The 22386-nt window shown below is 36.2% G+C and overlaps 1 protein-coding gene across 1 annotated transcript in view; it reads right to left on the bottom strand.

Moving 5' to 3' along the window:
* The window catches only part of LOC306875415 (uncharacterized protein), a 177110-nt gene extending 154950 nt beyond the window's left edge, over positions 1 to 22160 (bottom strand). Inside the window, exons 1-6 of the mRNA XM_079425950.1 lie at positions 22119 to 22160; positions 21723 to 21867; positions 19856 to 19896; positions 19434 to 19760; positions 18974 to 19273; positions 17295 to 17962 (exon numbers count right to left, since the gene is read on the bottom strand). Coding sequence (XP_079282076.1) covers positions 19002 to 19273; positions 19434 to 19760; positions 19856 to 19896; positions 21723 to 21751 — 669 coding nt within the window. The 5' untranslated portion in view covers positions 21752 to 21867; positions 22119 to 22160 and the 3' untranslated portion in view covers positions 17295 to 17962; positions 18974 to 19001. The remainder of the gene's footprint in view (positions 1 to 17294; positions 17963 to 18973; positions 19274 to 19433; positions 19761 to 19855; positions 19897 to 21722; positions 21868 to 22118) is intronic.
* Between the last annotated feature and the right edge of the window lie 226 nt (positions 22161 to 22386).

Here is a 22386-nt window from a genome sequence, read left to right as displayed (position 1 = left end):
TTTCACAATCTGCTCAGTTACTGGGATTTTCACACACAACCATTTCTAGGGTTTACAAAGAATGGTGTGAAAAGGGAAAAACATCCAGTATGCAGCAGTCCTGTGGGCGAAAATGCCTTGTTGATGCTAGAGGTCAGAGGAGAATGGGCCGACTGATTCAAGCTGATAGAAGAGCAACTTTGACTGAAATAACCACTCGTTACAACCGAGGTATGCAGCAAAGCATTTGTGAAGCCACAACACGCACAACCTTGAGGCGGATGGGCTACAACAGCAGAAGACCCCACCGGGTACCACTCATCTCCACTACAAATAGGAAAAAGAGGCTACAATTTGCACGAGCTCACCAAAGTTGGACGGTTGAAGACTGGAAAAATGTTGCCTGGTCTGATGAGTCTCGATTTCTGTTGAGACATTCAGATGGTAGAGTCAGAATTTGGCGTAAACAGAATGAGAACATGGATCCATCATGCCTTGTTACCACTGTGCAGGCTGGTGGTGGTGGTGTAATGGTGTGGGGGATGTTTTCTTGGCATACTTTAGGCCCCTTAGTGCCAATTGGGCATCGTTTAAATGCCACGGCCTACCTGAGCATTGTTTCTGACCATGTCCATCCCTTTATGACCACCATGTACCCATCCTCTGATGGCTACTTCCAGCAGGATAATGCACCATGTCACAAAGCTCGAATAATTTCAAATTGGTTTCTTGAACATGACAATGAGTTCACTGTACTAAAATGGCCCCCACAGTCACCAGATCTCAACCCAATAGAGCATCTTTGGGATGTGGTGGAACGGGAGCTTCGTGCCCTGGATGTGCATCCCACAAATCTCCATCAACTGCAAGATGCTGTCCTATCAATATGGGCCAACATTTCTAAAGAATGCTTTCAGCACCTTGTTGAATCAATGCCACGTAGAATTAAGGCAGTTCTGAAGGCGAAAGGGGGTCAAACACAGTATTAGTATGGTGTTCCTAATAATCCTTTAGGTGAGTGTGTGTGTGTATATATATATATATATATATATATAGCTGGTTTTCACTACAGTCCCTCTATAATAGCTACAGCATTTTGCTTCAGTAACAAAATATTTTCAACATATTAAATAATGTCAATATTGAAGAATTTGGAGTTTGACTGTGTAAAACCTTAAAACCAATATAATTAACAATAATATAAAATAATAATAACTCTACACCGTAACTAAACTCAGCTGCTGACGTGCTAAACCAAAACCAGAAACATGTTCCACTGGCTTTGACACTTGACAACCAACGACTCTCACCTTTGTCTAGAGTGGAGGTTTAACTGAGAAACGAGAGCAGAGTTAATACCTTTATTTTAATAAAGTTCTCACAGTCTTAACCACCAATGGAAAAAGAGCAGCACTGCAGTACATCTGCTAAAAATCTCCTTTACTGTTCTACTGAAGAAAAAAAGCCACCTATATCTTGGATAGTCCGAGGGTGAATAAATTAACAGCAAACTTTCATTTGTGGGTGAACCTTGATCGTGTTCGGATCCTTGCTGTCTATGGGAGGGTCAGAGAGCTCTCTTTATTGATCAAAAATATCTTAATTTGTGTTCCGAAGATGAACGAAGGTCTCACGGGTTTAGAACGACATGAGGGTGAGTAATTTATTACAGAGTTTTCATTTTTGGGTGAACTATCCGTTTAATGTCACCATGATTAGTTCAAAATCATTGAACTCTTCGTAAATTTTTACTTTAATTATGAGCACAAAGAAAAGTTGGTAGCCTGCAGCTTACTATACACTAGAGGACTTTAACACTGTTCCTGGGGACCCACTATCCTGGAGAGTTTAGCTACAACCCTAATCAAACACACCTGAAGAGGCCAATCAAGCGCTGATTGAAAATTCCAGGCAGGTGAACTGAAGCTCGTGATTGGGTCCCCAGGAGCAGAGTTGAAGACCTCTGCTATACACTATTTCTTCACTTTCTGATTGTCTCACAACAAAGATGTTCACCTCAGAGAAGACGGCCTACATATACTGCTAAGGTTTGTGTCCTTATTTCTCGTGGTTTCTCCAAATAATTAGTTTGTGTGATTTTCCTGTGCATGCAGACACAAACTGCTGCTGATTACATTTGCAGTTTGCATGAGATCATACATCTTTAGAACAACATCAGGTTTACTAGTTATTTACTGAATTCACACTATCCCATAAACAGGTTGTGAAGAGTAAATAAACTACAAAATATGAGAGAGAGCGACAGCATGAGAAGGGTTACAAAAGAGCACATAGTTGGTTTATTAGGGCCCCATAACTGGAATTTGTACACGTTTAATAAAGTGATGAGGCTCTTCGTTATTGAGCTCGTGGATCACTTAGTGTGTACAATGTGGTCTAACTTGACTTCTTCTTCATGTGTATTTCTTTCTTGTCTTCTCCTGCAGTGACTTTATCACACATTGTGAAGGGAAACAGATTTTATATTGAAGTGATCAAGAAACATGAAGATCATTCAGCTTCAGCTCTGTGAGTTTACATATTATGAATATTTAACATTCTTGCAGACTTTAAACTTATAATATTTGTTTCATTCTTCACACAGTGGTATTAATCTGTTGTCAAGCTGCAGTGGCAGATCTACAAACTGATTTGGGATCAAATGTGATCATAAACTGTGATCTTGATGAAAATGAAGTTTTTTGGATTTTACTGAAAACAGCAGCTCCTCCAACAGTGATTCTACGATCATTCTCAACACCAGCACCACCTTTTTACCATAGAAAATCATTCAGAAAGAAATATTCGGTGCAGGTTAAACATCGTCTGGTTATTAATAATGTGACTGATGATGAATTAGGAGTTTATTACTGTATGAATACAGAAAAACCTCTAAAATTCAGCAACAGCACCAGACTATACTTCACTGGTGAGTTCATTTACTGCTGTAGTAATTAAAACGGTCTGATAATCAGGTTTATTTATTTTTTTTTCATGTTATTTTTAGAGAAACACAAGGCCTCTCATTGGTCACTCCACACTCCACTAGATTATCAATAGATATTAAGTTATCAATATTTAATTCCGTTCTACAAAACTGCATTATTGTCATAATTCTCCAGTAAAAGTCTGACAGTAACAGACCGTGAACTCTTTCTTTACAGAAGCAGCTCAACTAACTGAGTGTGACAATCATACAGTGGAGTTTATTGAGCAGAATCAAACACAATGGCAGTTTATTATCATCATATCTGCTCTGATGAACGGTCTTCTGCTCCTTCTGCTGATTGGTGAGTTAATCTTCTTAAATTTAAATGAGCAAATTAAATAAACACTAGCGGTGCTGTCTGTGAAAATATTAATATGATGCTCTTCTGCAGTAAGCAGGAGAAGATGTTTTTCATTTATTAGTCTTCTGACTATAGTTTGGCATGTTTGTGTCTCCATATATTACTACAGTTTAAAAAATACTGAATCTGAATTCTCTGTTTCTTAGTTTCTGCCGGTAGAAAAACAGAACGGATGGCAAAAACACATTCATACTGATCTGCAGACAAAAGTTACATATCAGCTTCAAGACGCAAAACTATTACAAGTACAATAAAGTAAATGTGTGAAACCATTTAAAATCTTCAAATCATTAATATTTTATGAAGGTTTTTATTTCTAGAAGTACAACAAACTATAGTAGACTTGTTCAGATAAATTTGTGAAGTGCAGCTGAAATGCTAATTATTTTCCTCCATTGCTCTTTCAGTTCACCGAGGGGACTTTTCTATAAAAATAGTCAAGTTAACCGCATCTGCGTATGATTATAAAACATGTTCTTGCATATGATGTGGCTTTTCCTGAAGAATAAATAGTTTACAAAATCAAGAGTATTGGGGGAAACTGGGGCTAGTTTCTCTTCTCCAGTAAAAAAAAAAATATTATTTAAAACATTGTTTAGACCTAAAACTTGACGACTTGCATGCAAAAACTATTAAACTAAATATTGAATATGTGAATAAAATTTGAATATTTCCACCATTAGCAGCCGGAGAAAAGATACTGTTTGGGGGTTTACACAGATACGCATTAAGCATAATTGTCAGACTAATTGATACATATTCCTTTAGTTAACAAGTCTGATGTTAACAAGTTTTATTTTTTTGATCAAGTTAATTTGAGTTTAGCCTTTCAAGTTTTTTTTTTTTTTAACCATAAATGAAAGTGGTCAAAGGCTGCTAGATGTAGTAGTAATGGCTAATTCTTACTATATGTTGGATGCTGCTGTTTGTTGAAAAGGAAAATGTTCTTTTGTGGGAATATTTTTTTTTTACATTAAATTTTATCTCAATCGTTATTCTAAACATCCAATACATTTCTCCTTCATATTACTTCGCTTTGCTAACCGTTTCGGATATTAAAACATTTTTGCAGTTTATAATTTTGAATTCAGAAGAAAAATATTGTTACAGATTTAAAAAATATTCAATGCTCAATGCTAAGGAGTTCTTCTACCAGCCCAGTCGGGCAAATGTTGTTGTGTGGTTTTTTTTTTGTTTTTGTTTTTTTTTTTTTGGGTCATGCCACAGTTTTCACTGGCCCTTGCACTAAATAACTAAATGGTTGTTTTCAATATAGGGATATGACACCACAATTGTTGATACCATTTTAATTTTACAATTCTTAAATCCAATTCTAGTACCACAGCAAAAACTACACTGTCAGAAAATGTGCTAAATGTGTACCTTCAGGGGTCCAATGGCTTGTCACTGGGGCAGTACCCTCAAGGGTGCACCCGTTGTACCTTTTAAGGGTACTGGCCCAGTGACAACCATTTTGTACCATTTCATGGCAAATTTGTACTTAAACAGCATTCTGGACTTTTTAATATGCTGTATGATCACATTTATTAAACATTCAATTCTGACTTTTTTTTTTTTTCACAGGATGAATGTTTTTAGCTTTATGACAATGTCATAACAGGATACATTGTGCAATTTTACAATGAAAAAGCAACAGTACACATTGCATTGTAACTTTTATACCCTTAACATTTGATCATAAACACACATTTATTAAAGATTCAAAACTATTACATTCTTTTTTTCACAGGAGGAATGCTTTAAGCTCCATCACAATGTGTCATAACAGGATGCATACATTGAACAAATACATTGAACAAAAACTTTTTGAAAAGTTTAGACTAACTTTTTAAATTTCATAAAACTGTAAACAGCAAGAACATTAAGCTTACTATTAAACTTTTTTTTCTTTTTTTTTTCTCAAAATCAGTACAAATCACATTAAGTACATTTTTCTACTGCATTCTACACTTTTTAACAACTGGTTTGAACATCAAGAATCTCAAAGCAATCATTTTCCAACAGTACACATTTCATTGAGTGTAACTTTAAAATATGGAAAATATTAAAGTGTGGAAAGCTAACAATTTTGGAAGCTTAAAAAAAATCCATTGACTGTACCATTTCTCGTATTTCAGGACATTCTAAAATGTTGAACCCATTTTTTTTTTTTTTTTTTTTTTTTTTTTTTTTGGAAGAGTCGTAGTTCTCTTTTCAAAATAAAAAGTCATTCACTATTTCCTGCTGGACGGTCTGTGGAATATTATTATTTTTTTTTTTTTTCCTCTCTACATTTAAGAATGAAACTGAAGAGATTTTGTTTGAAGTTTGTCAAAAGCTCATTCCTACTAGGTGGAGGCATTTCATCTGTCCTAGGCTGTTGCTCAATTATCCCTTCTTCAACTCCTAGTCCCCTGCACACCTCCACACCATCCACTTTAACAAGGACTTGAACCTTCTTGGAGAAAGCCATTTTCCAGTCAGTTTCTACCAACTGCATGGTTGGGTATGGAGTATCAGCATCACACTGCTGCTCTTGTGTCTGTTTTTATGATTAACATCTCACTGTTCATGCAGCTAGAGAATGAAGTTATCAGATGAGATGTGGGCCATGTTCGTGCTAAAAAAATAGTTTCACATCTGTGTGTTTCTGAAACCCCTCAGAACAGTTACTGTAACAGGAATGCCGTTATCATAAAGATTCCTCAAATTCTACTAGATAGCAAAATCAGAGATGGGGGATCTGAGATGTCTGGATCTGTATGTCTCATGAAGTCAGGAAACACTAAGGTATCAGTATCCCACCTATATGTTTTAAAAATAATTTGCTAAAAGTTCCCATTAAGTTTTTTTTTTTTTTTTTTTGGTTACATTAAAACATTAAAATGTTTTTTTTTGTTTTTTTTACATTTTGCAAACATAACAGGAACATTACATTTGAATGTTCTCTGAAAAAAAAAGTAACAATTGAAGAAAATTTCCAACTAAATGTTCAGTTAGCCATGCATAAATTACTTTGTGCTTTAAAAAGCAAACAAAATCATGTTAACAAATCATCTCTCAGTGATTCTACAGCATTATTGTGTAAGATTTTTCAACTGGACATTTAGTTCCTCTCTACCTGGTCTCATGGCATTTATGTACCTGGGTGAACCTTTTAGCGAGACGCGAAATACATACCAATAAGTACATAATAATAAAAATTAAACAAACAAAAACTACCCCGTAGGGGAAAGCAGACTAACAAGGCAAGGCAGGCCAGGGGTGCTTCTCAATATCCCTCCTCGCTTCCTCACTCCTCCGTCCTCCATCCTATGACCCGGAAACTGATCGAGCTTAGCCATCTTGAAGGACATCTCAATTCTCTAATTGCACCGTGAGGAGGCGAGGAACGAGGAGTGAGGAGCCTTCCAAAGGAGCTATGAGCGAGGATACACAGGTGTATCCTATGCGGAAGTCTTTTTCATCGAAAAACCTGACGCACGTGTAAATTCTCCTCCCCCTTCTCATCTGTTGTAATAATTTTTAATTTATATTTTACCTTTGCAATTTAAATAAACCATACATGTCATATATTTCAACAGGGCATCTTTCTTTATTAATGTTTATTTTGAAAGTCTTAAAAAACAAACTTTAACAACATAAGGGCAGATCCATTTTGCGCAGCTGATGACGCTCTAAAGTGATGCTAAAGGGAGCGAGGATATATCATTTCACTTGATTCAATTCCTCCATCCTCGCGTCTTTTATGTGCATCCTTCCCTCGTATCCTGAAGGGGTGGAGCTAAGATGCGAGGAAAGGACGCAAGGAAAGGAAACGAGGATGCACAAATAAGAATTGAGAAGCACCCCAGGACTTCACACAGGGTAACATCGACGACAAACCAGCGCAAGACTTCTTCTTCTTCCCTTTTTTGGCGGATCGCACCAATTTCGCGCATTACCGCCACCTACTGTGAACTCGATCCAGAGACTCTAATTACTACCCCCCCCTCCTCTCAACAAAAATCTATGCTATAGCCAGCGCTGCGTGTTCAGCTCCTCTGGCTTTAAAAAAAAAAAAAAATATATATATATATATATATATATATATATATATATATATATTGCTAACTACTAAATATTATTCATTTCAATACCCATTTCACGAGTTCACACTTACATATATTTAGCACGAGTTACGTAATGCGTATTTGGCGAGCTGTCCTGGGGAAAGGCTCTGAGCTCGGGAATGGCCCGAACCAGAGTATCCCCCCGTGGTATGGTGAGAACTTAGTGATATTGGTGGAGAAGGGGTGGTGGAGGGATGCTGATAGACCGTCAAATGAGTAGAGGTATGTCAGCTGTATTTATGTCCGTGAGTTGATTGACTTGATTGCGTACCACTTGTGTTTAATTAGGCTAAGCATCTGACGTGCTCCTCCCGAACTTTGTTAATAAAACATCATATATACATATACATACATACATATATATATATATATATATATATATACATATATATACACGCACGCATGCATGCATGCCCACATACCTTTTCATTCAAATCCTATTCATTAAACCTGTGTTCTCCACAGCACAAGACTGCAAACACAATGAGATTATAAAGGGAGCAAATGAGGAGGGTAACAAGTAAACACAGGTGGGGCAAATTAACCAATAATCAGGAAACAAGGTGGGTGGGGTCAATACAGTTGACATGAGAGCACATGGCACATAGAACCAAACAAGACAAGCCATGTGGTCACACAAAACAAAAACACAAGCACATGGACAGCAAAACAAAATCACTAGCCATGTGCAAAACAGGACACGAACACACAGCTAATGCAGAGACTCATAAGCCACGTGCTCACAAAAAACAAACAAACGTGAAAGCACGCAGCCAGTGAAAAAACACAAGCTACGTGCAACACAGAGTAAAACAAAACGAGAAAAATCACGCGGCCGAAACCGAACCGTGTGCCGAACAAAACACACACACACACACAGAGGATAGAGGAGCGCACGGCCTGAGCAAACTCGAAATAGCACGCTCCCACAGCAAGAACAAACCTGGAGCGTGAGTGTCCAAACCCCGACACAAAACCAGAACTGAGTCTGAACAAGACAGGAGTGTCTTTTTTTATTACTTGAGGCAATATTTTTAACTTCAGTATCCTTGTGCCACAGTAACACCACTCTGTCAGTGAAAAATAAAGCAATGGCATCAAGTGAAACACCTCTGCACAGAAAAGTGAGAAACTGAACGTATCTATTTATTTAAGAACCAGACTGAGCAGTATGAGATAATGCTTCAGTATCATTATGTGGCAGAAAATCTAACCTTTTTAAATGCATCACAAAATGATTCCAAAGCGCTTGAAACACCACACACTGGCGACACCTGCTGGTCAAAATTGTGTAAATGCAAAACAAAAATCAGCCCAAACATGCATTAAAACAGCTTTTACAAACAAAAGAATAATATATGCTATTAAATGCAATTAGCAAATCATATATCTACATTAAATATGAAGTTATATGTTTTTTTATTATTTTGCAGGATTTTGATTATCTTTAGAAGCTTGTCTAAACATGCCAGTAAGAAACTATTAACACTGTTCTTCCTTTTACACAAGTATCTCATTAAAAATGTCTACAGATTTTTAAAACAGATTCAAAATCAGGTAAAACTATAGACAACAGTTAAAATTTACTGCCTGTGACAGTGGTATGTGTTGAGAATAGCCACACATCAGTAAATTAGGTCACAGCCAGAAGTTGCAAACTTCTGTCCCACAAACACAACACAACACAAAGTAACACTTTCTCTAATCCTTCAATGCAGGTGCACAAATCCTATTGTAATCACAAATTAAGAAACTCAAACTCTTACGTATTTTGCTACAGGCCTTTTCACACTGACCGCGGAAATTCGGCGTGAATGTTATTCTTTTAATTGTCAGAGGTGTTTGTCTCTCTACAAAAAGGACAACCTACCCCTACCTCTGGATCAAGGTGTGCTCTGTGTCTGTTTGTAGCTATAATCCCGTGCACTATTCTCCATTGAAGGTCTCCAGACCTTTTCTCAATGGGTGGTTTATACAGGGACCTCCAGCATCCTTTAGGGGAGGCACCTGTCCCCAGAACCTCTAGCCATTTTGACTCGCTGACACTCTCCAGTATGTTAAGATGCCACACTTTCACACACGTAATGTAAATGGCTTTCTTATCAGCATCACCAAAGAAGGCCAACTGAGGTATCTTAAAAGACAATAAGAAGCCCTCTTTTTCTTGCCATGTGCCAGTCTTTGCTGAGAAAAACAACTCTGGAAAGTCACAATTATCTGCCTCTTTATCAGAGGTCTACATTGCCATTCTATAGTCCTGGGGCAGAGACTCTAAAATCCCAGTCAACATGTTTTGTGCCATCCTTACTGATTTGATTCCCAGTTTTGAAGCTAAATTTTCAGGGCTAATCCAACTTGTTTGTCTTTTAAGTGTCCAATCTTCGTCATATTTGCAGCCCACATGGCTTTTCTGAAAATGTCTGATTTAAAAACATCTGAGTCCAATGCAGAATTTAAAAAAAGTGGTTCCTCCTTCAGCCATAATTTCTGTGCTATCTGCACAAAAAAAATTAAAAAAGTAAAAAGTGTCCATGACTTTAGAATTGATCTGTAAAAGAGACTAAGACCAATTCAGTTTGTTAATTGTCCATCAAGAACAAGCCCCATATTTCCAGCTCTTCTTAGGAGGGCACAGGCTACTTCAGCCCAGCTCACATTCACTCCATAAAGCAGTCTTTATGCCGTCTGCATTCTGAAAGTCCTGAGTCTCGCTCTGATATCATTCAACCCCTGGCCTCCTTCTTTTCTGGGTAGATACAGCACCGCCACCTGTCCCGACCAGAAAAAAATCCACTAGTTGCTGTTGTATTCCTTGCACTAGATCCTCAGGAGGTTCAAGTATTGTCATTCTGTGCCAAAGTGAAGAAGCAACCAGATTTTTACATATCAGAACCCTCCCCCTATAAGACAACTGGGGTAGCAACCAAGTCCATCGAGACAACTTAGCACACACTTTCTCCAAGAGGCCCTCCCAATTTTTCTTCTTAAACTCTTCTGTCCCTAAAAACACTCCTAAATATTTAAAACCTGCACTTCCCCACTGTAACCCACCAGGAAGATTTGAACCTTTAAAAAACCTACCACACCAAAAATCATCACTTTTTCCCCAGTTAATTACAGCAGATGAGGCTTTTCCATAAAACTCTAAAGCCTGTTTAAGCACCTGAATGTCACTTTGTCTCTGATTATAACTGTGACATCATCAGCTTAGACAGAGAGTTTAATAGAACAGTTTAGGGTGTTGACCTGTAGGCCCATTAACTCTTCTCAATTTACACAACAAAGGTTCAATTACAATGTTGTGCAGTTGACCTGAAAGTGGACAACCTTGTTGTAGAAACCATTATCCAGTTATCGAAACAGATTCCCATAATAAAGCAACAGATACCAAACTATTGTAGTTTGTCACCATATGTTTGTCTTTTTACTCTCCTCTTTTGCTATTGTCTCTCACATTTATATACATTCAGATACCGCCACCTAGTGACTATACACATTCAATTCATATTACAACATCCCCCTTTTTTTCTTGTAAACCATTTCTCTATAACAATTCATAAAGCATTAAACAAACATACAATATAAATTCTTACAGCGTTCACTTCACTTTTTTTTTTTTCTTTTTTTTTTTTCAAAATTCTAGGTTCTCAATTTTTCCAGTCCAACATTCAAGGTCATTGTCTTTCAAGCAATGTTTTCCTCACAAATTCAACTTTATAGGAGGATGAGAGACTCTTCCACAATGAGTAACAGTCTCTCCTCCTTGACCTTGAGCAAATAGACTTTGAGCAAATACGCGTTTCCCTTGAGAAGTTACAGCTTTAGGACTTGATTAACGTAATGCAATTAAATGAGATCAGTTACGACGATAATTTCCTTGATCAGTCTTCACAACATAAGATCCTGGTGTTTGTGATGGACCTTGAACTACGCCAGTTGCTTGAGCTGTTCTTATCAACACCTTTTGTCCAGAATTCAACACAGGTACAATTTTTGCTCTGTGTCTTATGTCAAACCTGAATTGTTGTTGTTTTTTCAAGTGAGCATTTTTTTTCCTGAAGATTCTTAAATCAGGCCATTTAGGAGCAAGCTTTTCAGTAGTAGATGGAAGAGTAGTTCTAATCTGTCTACCCATTAACAGTTGAGCTGGCCTTAACCCTTGAGCCAAAGGAGTAGCTCTGTATTCCAGTAAGGCTTTCTGAGGACTTTTTTTTTTTTCTTCATTAGTTGTTTAACTGTACGAACAGCACGCTCAGCTTCACCATTACTTTGTGGATATTTGGGACTACTTGTCAGATGTTGAAATCCATAATCCTGAGCAAAGTTTGCAAATTCGGTGGAAAGCAAATTGAGGTCCATTGTCCGTAACAAGTACTTCTGGTATACTCCAAATCTGGCAAAAACAGTTTTAAGTTTATCAATTGTGGTAGCTGTTGTCAAAGAGGGCAAGTTGGCAATCTCAATATATCTGGAAAAATAATCCACCAGAACAATATGCTGGGAATTTCTCCACTGAAAAATATCAGCTGCAACTTTTTGCCATGGCCTCTGTGGCAATGGCTACCACAATTGATAGACTTAAAATTGTTTTTAGAGTTGATTTATTGGTAAATATTTGCTCTATAGCCACAGCATCTTTTTTTTATTCTCATGAAGCTTTAACGCTGTTTTAAGCCTTCTACACACTGCATGATTTTAGCAAACCTACAAGATCATTGCTGGCCACACTGTGTGACATGGATCTAATAAACTTTGGTACGACATGTATGCAGACTGTACGATGATGACACCTATCAACTCATTTGCTACGACGCTCGTTTCTAACGAAGACTAAAATGTCACCAGCAAGCGCTAGTGGTAAACAAAAAGAGCATGAATCACACTTGGAGTTTTTATGTGTGCTGAGAAAAAGTTTTTGAGATAAGCATTTTTAGGTTTCAGCACCATGTATTGTTGATTTCATGTAGCATTTTTATTGGCTGGTCAGTAAACATGGGTCATAGCAGCAAACACACTGTGCGATGATCATGCTGAATTTCTGACACTGTCAGAAAATTATCGTAAGCTATCTTTTGTCGCAAGCCCGTGACAATGGGCGTCTTTGATCCTCTCTCATTGTACGACACAAGATAACCGATTAGGAGCTATGACTACAGAAAACGCCACGTTTGTTTCACGATGCCAATTCACCTGGGACAGCCAAAAATCGTGCAGTGTGTTTCGGGCTTTAGACTGGAATAGAGATTAAACAATTTTGTGCTCATGTACTCTGGATTCTTCTTCTCTAGAAAATTACTGCTGGGAATTTCATCACCAACATTCTCACTGTCGTTGTCTTTTCCGTTTGGTTTGGAGACAGAATTAAATCAGAGCTGCTGTTTTTAAAGTAATCAAAACAATTATTTACGTTTTTTAAAGTAACTGAAATTTGTTACAGTGTAGTGATTTTGTCTGAAATGGTTTAATTATCTGAAATGGTTTCTAATTTCCACTTCAGATAATTCTTATGGTTCCCAAAATAAACAACGTGAACAATATTAAAAAGGAAATGAAAGATTTTGTGATCTTAGAAGTGGAAATTAGAAACCATCTTGTGGCTTTTGCATCCATAAATGCTTACTGGAAATGTTTATCTGTGACATTTCAAATGCAACTCAACAAAACCTCACGTTTAAGTCAGCATTATTAAAAGCACAGAGTAATTCCTACATGTGAGAAGCTGTCACATGTATGGTCTTGTGTTTTTGGTTTTGTCTGCAGTGCCTTGTTGTTTGACCCAGTTTCCTAGTGTGCATGTGTGATTATTGTGTTCAGTTCACCTGTTGTGTATTATTAAGCCTATTAGTCCTCATTTGGTTTAGCACTTTCTCATGTTTTCTGAGTACAGTGTCCTGTCTTAATGTTGTGTTTGGAAGTGTTGCTAAACTGTTTCTCTGTATTTCCCTATACGTTATTTGGATTAAAGATATTCTCCGTGCTATCCCATCTTCGTGAGTACTCTGTGTAGTACGTTCTGTTACAGAAGCCACTGAAAACAAGAGACGACTTTCTGGTCAAGGGTGTCGGAAAGATTAATATATAATGTTTAATTAAAAAAAAAAAAAAGTTCACTACTAATACTCAAGTCTGAATGAGGCTGTTTATAAATTATAGATGGATATAGAAATAGATGATAAATTATTATATGAATAGGGAATGTTAATTGTTTTTTTTTTTTTTTTTTTTTTTTAGATTAGTGTCATCTTGCTTAAAGAAAATGCAGGAAAGTCATTGTTATTGCTATGTATGCTTAAATCATCACTTTAAACAGAAATAATAAAACCTAATAAAAACAAGACTTTACTTTTAGAGACAGATTGTGATATTCTCAATCTGTTGGGGGCAGAAGAGTGATTGAGTGGATTGGTATGATGTGAACACACTGTCTTGTCATCGGTGTTGTTTGTCGTCAATGTAAGAACATGAAAAGAATGCAGAGATTCCAGTTACATCCTCATTCATGCAGAGAAAAACAGAAGTCCCAAACATGCAGCCTTGTCATGAATTATCTTTTTAAACCTAACATTTAAGCAAACAAGTGGTTTTGTGATGTTTGTTTGTTTTCATTCAGTTGTATTCTTCTGAACTCTTTTATTGTTATTATTATTATTATCTATTCTTGTTCATTGTTATCATGTTATGCTAATGCTAATATTTGCCTTCAGTTTAACATATTATTAATCCAAGAAATAACATGAATGCAAGCCTTTTGTATTGTATTTCAGCATTGTATTGTGTTTTTGTATTATATAGACTGATATGGACAGGTATACCCTATATTATGGGGACAAAATGTCCCAACAAAGATGACAATATCCAAAATCTGCTGATCGTCCTCATGACGATCATTTTTTTTTAAACCAGAAGCATGTAAGAGGGAATATACCTAATACGATTTGCTTGGCTAAGAAAACCAATAACATTATTTAACATAAAACACTATTCTTCCAAGAAATACCTTGAAGGCTAAATCAAAACATTTGTATTGCATGCATTATCTCATTGTTGTATTGTGTTTCTGTGTTATATGTACATAATGACACTGAATCCTGTTCTGATAGTGATCAGACTGGTTGTTAAATATAGATACGTGTCATTTAGTTTGCGTGTCAGCTGATGCCAGTGTTTTATATTCACTGAGGCGTGGAGTTACTGTGGTGACACTTGGCACCAGGATGCTGGAGATATAAACACTGTCACAAGTCAAAAGATGGTGGAAGAGCATAGCTAGTGAGTGACTATATTATATTACAATAGGTAGCACTTTAATGTTAATGTTGAATTAAGAGAGAGAGAGAGAGCCTCAAGAAGAGGGCCCCAGCAAAGAAAAAACAGAGCAACAGTTACAATCTTCTTTTATCCTTTCCTTGACCATGTGACTAAAAACCAAATGTGATATATTCAAAAACTGACCAATAAGCAGATTACAGCTTCCTTGTGACAATTAGCAGACCACCAACATACACGCATCTTGGCCTATAGTCCTTGATCACAATCAGCCCTTCTGTGCCTTGAGGAAATGGCTCTTTTGTTTCTGAAGACAGGTTTGGGAAAGCAGAAGTCAACCCTCCAGCACCAATAGAGTTCTTGCCCAAAGGGTGCCAAGGTCAGATGTGGTTAAAGAGAAACCTTAAAGAAGTTTCTCTACATTATTAAGCAGGTCACAGTAATCATGCAATATGCAGATGAAGAAAGATCTTTCTGAAGATGACTATGTCTAGACAAACTAGTGTAATGTCTTGTAAAATGCATGCAAACAACTAATGTTTCACAAAAACTAAATGGATATCGATTTGTGATGACTAAAAACAGAAGAACTTGGTCAGACATATTACGGAAACTTTCTGTCAGACAAATCAATGGTGTTGAAAGGGCAGCTACATAAAAGCCACAGTTGAGCAGCACACAGGTATTTGAAGCTGCAGGTCTCAAGAGCCTCCTGATGTAAGATCCACCAGAAGCTGATAGTTGTACATAAAACTGCGTTTAAGACCCCTCAACCAAACAAGAGAAATAGAGAAACATTTTCATTGGGCTCAGAAATAATTTTCGAACAGTTTTATTCACAGACGAATGCTGTGCTACACTGACGGTCCAGATGGATGTAGTTCTGGGTGGTTGTTGAATGGTCATCTGTTCAAACAAGACTGCAACGTCAGCAAAGAGGCAGCAGGTGATGATTTCGGCTGGAATATTGGGAAGTGAGATTAAATGTTCCTTTAGAGTCTCTGAGGGTGTCAAAATGATCTCTGCTAGATATGTACAGTTCATAACTGACCCATTTCTGTTATGGTGTAATAAGAGGAATTGTGCCTTCTGAAAGACAATGATTTTCATGCAGGACAATGTAGCATCCAATGCTGCAATCCTATTGAGAACCTGTGACATCCTTAAAAGGAAGATCTATGAGGGGGTGGACGGCAGTATACCTTTGAACAGTAGGAGGCAATACTGGCCTCAAGTTCATATGAACAGAGAGTTGTTAACTCAACCTAAATAGTTTTGTTGTTTTATTTATTTTTTATAATATGTTTATATTACAGATTTCTGTTTTGAGTTCATTATAAACTATTAAACGTTTTGAAACTGCATTCTGCATTTTTTGCAAAACATATTTTGTTGTTTTCAGAATATCAATAAAGCTGTTGTCATTATCAGTTCTTTTTACATGTAATAATATCCACATTTTAATATGATGTTTGAATGTTTCATTTTTTTTTTTTCTTGGTTTACCAGAAACCATGTGACAGTCATGAACAAGAAGTAAACACAATGTAATTGTTTGGCTGAGACATTTATGAGAAACGCTGCTTTGCATACAAATGTCTACTAAATGAATAAATAAACTTAATATATGAGTTTAGTAAAGAGTGTAAAAAAGAAAAAGAAAAAAACACTGAAAGATGCCATTTCATTTAAACATTTTATTGGGTTAAAGTTTACATCAGTATACAAAGAAACACAATGCTCTGTAAATACCTGAGAATATTGAAGTAGATTTTAACAAAATAAAATGTTTTCAGTATTAATATGTTCACTAACTTATTAATACTGAAAACATTTTATTTTGTTATATGTTCACTAACATATGGTCCAATACAAAATATGTCTAATTGAAATGCACAAACACTTGCAGTACAGAACTGTTAAGGCAGAAAGGCATTGACCGGCTCATTTTACTTTAACCTCAGGCAAAAATGTTCTTGTTTCCATATTTCAAGATCTCATCTGTTATTCAATAAGACTGAAGCGCATAAGGCAAGAATATAACAGCACAAGTGTATTTTGAATCAGAAAGCTGTAAAAATTCAGCTAAATGCAACTTTCCAAAGTGTAGAGGCAAGGCAAATGTATTAGATTAGATTAGATTAGATTAGATTAGATTAGATTCAACTTTATTGTCATTTATGCAGAGTACAAGTACAGAGCTAATGAAATGCAGTTAGCATCTAACCAGAAGTGCAAGAATATAGTGTTTTATATACATATAAGTGCAGAGTAAGTGAAGATGATTTACAGAATATACAGTGGAATTGCTATATACAGTATTGAGCAGAGTATATACAGAATATAAAATAGGAATGCAATGTAGGGATTGTATGTACATTATGAACAGAGCAATGTAGATTATATAGATTACAGATTATATATACACATTATGAACAGCAGAAACGTGAGAACAGTGGTAATAAATAATACAGCTGGATGAGTGTGCAAAATATTGATAGAACAATGTATTCTATGCAAAATAGCAGTAGTGCAATATTTTGTAGAAATAGTTTACTGTGCTTAATATAGCACATTTCATATTCACTGGTGTTTAAAAGCACTTTACATAAAGCGATAAAAAGTAATCAAACAGTACGAAATATAAAAATAGTTATTAAAGCTGCAATATGTAACTTTTGATAAGAATTTACAGCCTAGCACTTGCAGAGAAACATTAAGGTTTGGTAATTATGAGTGTTTGTGCTTTAGCTCTGTTATTATACGTGGATGAATCTTGAGCTGCATCACTGAGCTACAGAAGAATTTACAACATACATAAAAAAAACTAAATAAAAAGCCATCATATCACAATTATGACAAAGTCGAAATTATTACAAAAAAAGGTCAAAAGTATGACATACTAAGTCAAAATTGACAAAAAATAGACTTTGTTCAGTTTTTTTCCGTATTAAGACTAAGTCAGCTCTTACTTCTCATAATTTAATTTCTTCCCAACAAAAGTCATCCCAACAGCTGTAAAACAATTATTGTAGGCTCTCTATAGCAACTTAATGAGTAAAGTACCTTGCGAGCTTACAATAATCTTTAAAAATGCAGAAAAATGTTGGGAACCTGCTTGAATTTGCCCAAAATCATATATGACCAAGTCAGTCTAGACTGCTAGATAGCTGTAAAGTGTGGACAAAAGGAAAATACAGTAACACACTCACTGCGGCAGCAACAATAAAGGCACCAACCTTCATGCAATTCATCCTGATGATCCGACGATAGCTGCTCGCATCTCAGCGTGTCTAACAGACATTTCTTGCTGGATGATGGACCATCACCTTCAACTCAACCTAGCTAAGACAGAACTGCTTGTAGTTTCAGCTAACCCATCGCTTCATCACAATCTCGCCTTCCAGTTAGACTCATCTACCATAACTCCTTCAAAAACAGCCAGAAATCTTGGAGTTGTGATTGATGATAAGCTGAATTTCTCAGACCACATTGCTAAAACTGCCCGGTCCTGCAGATTTGCATTATACTCTCGGAACATGCAACACAACTCCTTGTTCAGGCTCTTGTTCTGTCCAGACTTGACTATTGCAATGCTCTCTTGGCAGGTCTTCCAGCCAATTCTATTAAACCTCTACAATTAATCCAAAATGCCGCTGCAAGATTAATCTTTAATGAGCCGAAAAGAACGCACATCACGCCTCTGTTCATCAATTTGCACTGGCTACCAATAGCTGCTCGCATTAAATTCAAGGTATTAATGTTTGCCTACAGAACCACCACTGGATCTGCACCCCTTTACCTAAATTCCTTACTTCAGACTTATGTGCCCTCTAGAAGCTTGCGTTCTTCAAGTGAACGACGCATTATTGTACCATCCCAAAGACACACAAAAACACTTTCACAGACTTTTTCATTAACTGTTCCCATCTGGTGGAATGACCTGCCCAACTCAATCTGAGCAGCCGAATCCTTACCCATCTTCAAGAAACGGCTAAAAACTCATCTGTTCCATCTTTACTTGACCCTCTAACTCTAGCACTCTCTATTCTAATTTTATTTTATCTATGTCTTTTTATAAAAAAATAAATAAAAATAATAATAATAATTATCTGTACTGCGTTAGGCTAACCAAGACTTGTAATAGCACTTGCACGTTGTTGCTCTTTTGTTGGTTTTGATTGCTTCTTATGTCCTCATTTGTAAGTCGCTTTGGATAAAAGCGTCTGCTAAATGACTAAATAAAAAAATAAATAAATAAATTGCTGCAGGAGCGCCAAGCTGAACATCTGTGTCATTCACCTGCTTTAGATGTTTCATCACGATCATCAGCAGTTACTGATTTATAACGTGAGCCAGTGCTCACAGCCTCATGAGCATCTGAACTCACGTTTTGTTTGGGTGACATAAAGCAGCTGAGGATCTCTTTTCTGAAGATAAATGCAATGAAAAGAATCAGTATTATGGTTAATAGACTGCCAACCAGGATCCAAATCCATGATTTCTCGACACTGTCTGGTCTGGTTTCTTCTTGTTTTTCTTGATCAGTGGTTTTGTTTCCTTTTTCTGAGAGAAAACAACATTACTGCACTGTGATGAAGACAACAGATCCCTATCATTTATATACAGCAGCTTTTAGACTGAAACATCAATCATACATCTACCACTATAGATTTTAATACAGCTTTATTTAGATTAAAAACATCATGCAGCTATTTTCACACACCGTTGATGATCAGCTCTACAATCTCTTGTTCATTTGAGGGTGTGATGAGGCACATGTATTTTCCTGCATCAGCGTGAGTGAGACCAGAGAGTCTGATGGAGAAGTTTCCCCTCACATACTCTTCAGGGAAAGCTTCAGCTCTGTTCTTGTACCATTGTTTCTGTTTCTCTAGTGAATCTTCACCCTTGATTATATCAAACACAATCTTGCTGCCATTGTGTCTCCAAAACACTTCAGTGTCTAGAAGTTTAAGATCATGTTGAGTTGAAAAACACGGCAGAACAACAGAACCACCAATAACACCCTCTACTGTGACCCGCAGACACACTGAAATCACACAAACTCTCATCGTTAACACATAATCTCACATTTATACATGCTGCATGAATTTACCTGTCAAATGTAGTTTGTTTTGTGCTCACCTTTGTTTATCAGCGCTGCAAATATACAGACGAAGAAGCAACTGCAGGAAAAGAAAAAAAAAAATCAAACAAAAAAACAAGCGTTAGATCATATCTCGATCATATTCACATCTCAAACATTTTCATTATTTATCATAACCTATAGACAGATTAAGTTATTTTGACAAGGTTGTCAATTAAAAAACATAAACATAAAAATATATAATCTTAAAATATAATATAAAAATAATACAATGTAATAATATGGTATATAACAGTGTAATTCATATGTATCACTTTCACAAGATTCTGCCATTTTATGCCTCTATCTTTAACTAAATTGAGACAATACACCAGTTTACAACTAAATGTGGTAAAACACCCATCTTACCCTACAGACAAAACATTAAATAACTTGACCAGACCATAAGACTAGACAAATCAAATCACTATCAAATAAACCTGCACAAGCAATGAGATTCAAGATGATAAATTGCTGTTGCTAATTGCTAAAGACAAAATAATAATTGTAGCTATTGCCTGGACATCAACCTCTTGATTGTTGATTAATGATAAATTAATAATGTATTAATGATGCTTAAAAGATTTCCCTCTTATTTCTAGTTTAAATGAAGCGTTTGAAAAGAAAAAGAAAAAAACAGGACCGGTCGGACAAGCATGCTAACTAACTAACTTAGGTCTCGATAACTCGTTGAGGTGTGTTTGTCTAAATAGCATTTCATTCAGAATTCATCAAACATACCTGATCATCATGGTTCCCCAATAATATTAATATGTTTTGTTTAAATATTTTGATATAAATATGTCTGAAATTAGGATTAAAACTTCTTTTTCAAACAACGGAGAGTATCGTAAACTCTTCCGCATCAGTATGCCATGCGTGCTCCGGATGACATCAGACGTAAGTGACGTCAACAGTAGCATGTGAACGATAAGAAACGCGCACCGGAAAAAGTAAAAATAAAAAATTATAAAAACGCGCACCAGAAATGTGTTAAACATATTCAGATTTACTTCGGTATATTCAAGACTCCTGAGACAGAAGGTGACTTTTACAAGCTTTCATCGCTATAGCCAACTCTTAAAAATAAAGGTGCTTCATGATGCCATAGAATAAATTTTTGTCTAAATGGTTCCATAAAGAATCTTTAACATCTGAAGAACCTTTCTGTTTCACAAAAGGTTCTTTGTGGTGAAAGAAGGTTCTTCAGATTATAAAAAGGTAAGGAAGAGATGGTTCTTTAAAGAAGCTTTGACTGAATGATTCTTTGTGGAACCAAAAATGGTTCTTCTATGGCATTGCTGTGAAGAACCTTTATTTTTAAGAGTGTAGCCAACTCTTGATCTTCTACTCAATCTTCAGCTTTAGTAATACTGAGCAAGTCTCTGCCGTCAGTCACCGTGTCTCCAATCATATCTCTGTCATGACTTCAGTTCATCAAAAACCTTAGTTTGGTTTCTTATCTTCATTTGTTAAACTACAAAATATTGCGCCAGTTTCACTGTAAAATTGTGGACCCTTTTCACAGACTGTCATGACATGTTTCCACAGTTATTAATATTGTAAATCTAGCAATTTATTTTATATTTTCTTTTCTTTTTTTGACTGTACGTTTATAACGCTATATTTTCGGTTAGTTTACTTTGAAAGTAAATTTCAGAAAGTATAGTTAAGGCTGCTGTGTGGGGGTTTCTAATACAACAGCTGAGGAAATTATGGCAAATTTGACATTTTTCTCTCTTCTGACCAACATAATCAATCACGGGCTCTATATCTTTTCAGCAGGTAGCTAATCATCCTTACATGTTTTCATATTAGAGAAATAAAAAGGATTAAACAAAATAATAAGTACATTTAATCAGTTACATGAATGTGAGAGTCCAGCTTCCTTTCATAAACTGTTGTATTTTTGATCATTGAGTGAATCATTTCTCTGAATGATGTTTTATATGTTCCCGCTGTCACTGAGTCTTGATACATTATCATGTTTTGACTTCAGTTTTCTTTGTAACTGAAAGAGCAGCACAAGATTTGCAAGATGGCTTGACAGGAGCTTCCAGTAAAATCCTCATGCAGAGAAAGCAGGGAAATCATAATAGAGAGAGAACTGAAAACAAGTGAATACACTCTGGATTTTCCAGAAAAATACCTTTCAAATTTTGTTGCTTGATATTTACAACACCAACAGATGCAGTTTCTCAAACAAAAACATATGTAAAGATACCTGCATTTAGATTTTTTTTAATTATTTTTTTTATCTGCCTCAGAGTTCCTCTCTCATCTTCATCTTCATCCTGACAGACTAAAGAAGTGCTGTGAAAAGACTGTAATATTCTCTGTCTGATGGGTGGAGTGACTTCAGTGGTTAGTTGTCAGATGGGCGGGTGAGTGAGCAGATCATGTGTTTAGTGAGAAACAAATGACAGCAGCTTCCTTTGAGGTTCGGTGAATCTGAACTCTCTAAGAATTAAAATAATAATAGAATTACACACTCAGACAGATAAACATAGATCTCTCTGTACATTATGGC

Source organism: Barbus barbus (genome assembly GCF_936440315.1).
Source record: "Barbus barbus genome assembly, chromosome: 9".
Classification (NCBI taxonomy): domain Eukaryota; kingdom Metazoa; phylum Chordata; class Actinopteri; order Cypriniformes; family Cyprinidae; genus Barbus; species Barbus barbus.
The sequence above is the reverse complement of the archived record's forward strand: the minus strand, read 5'-3'. Positions and strand labels throughout refer to the sequence as shown.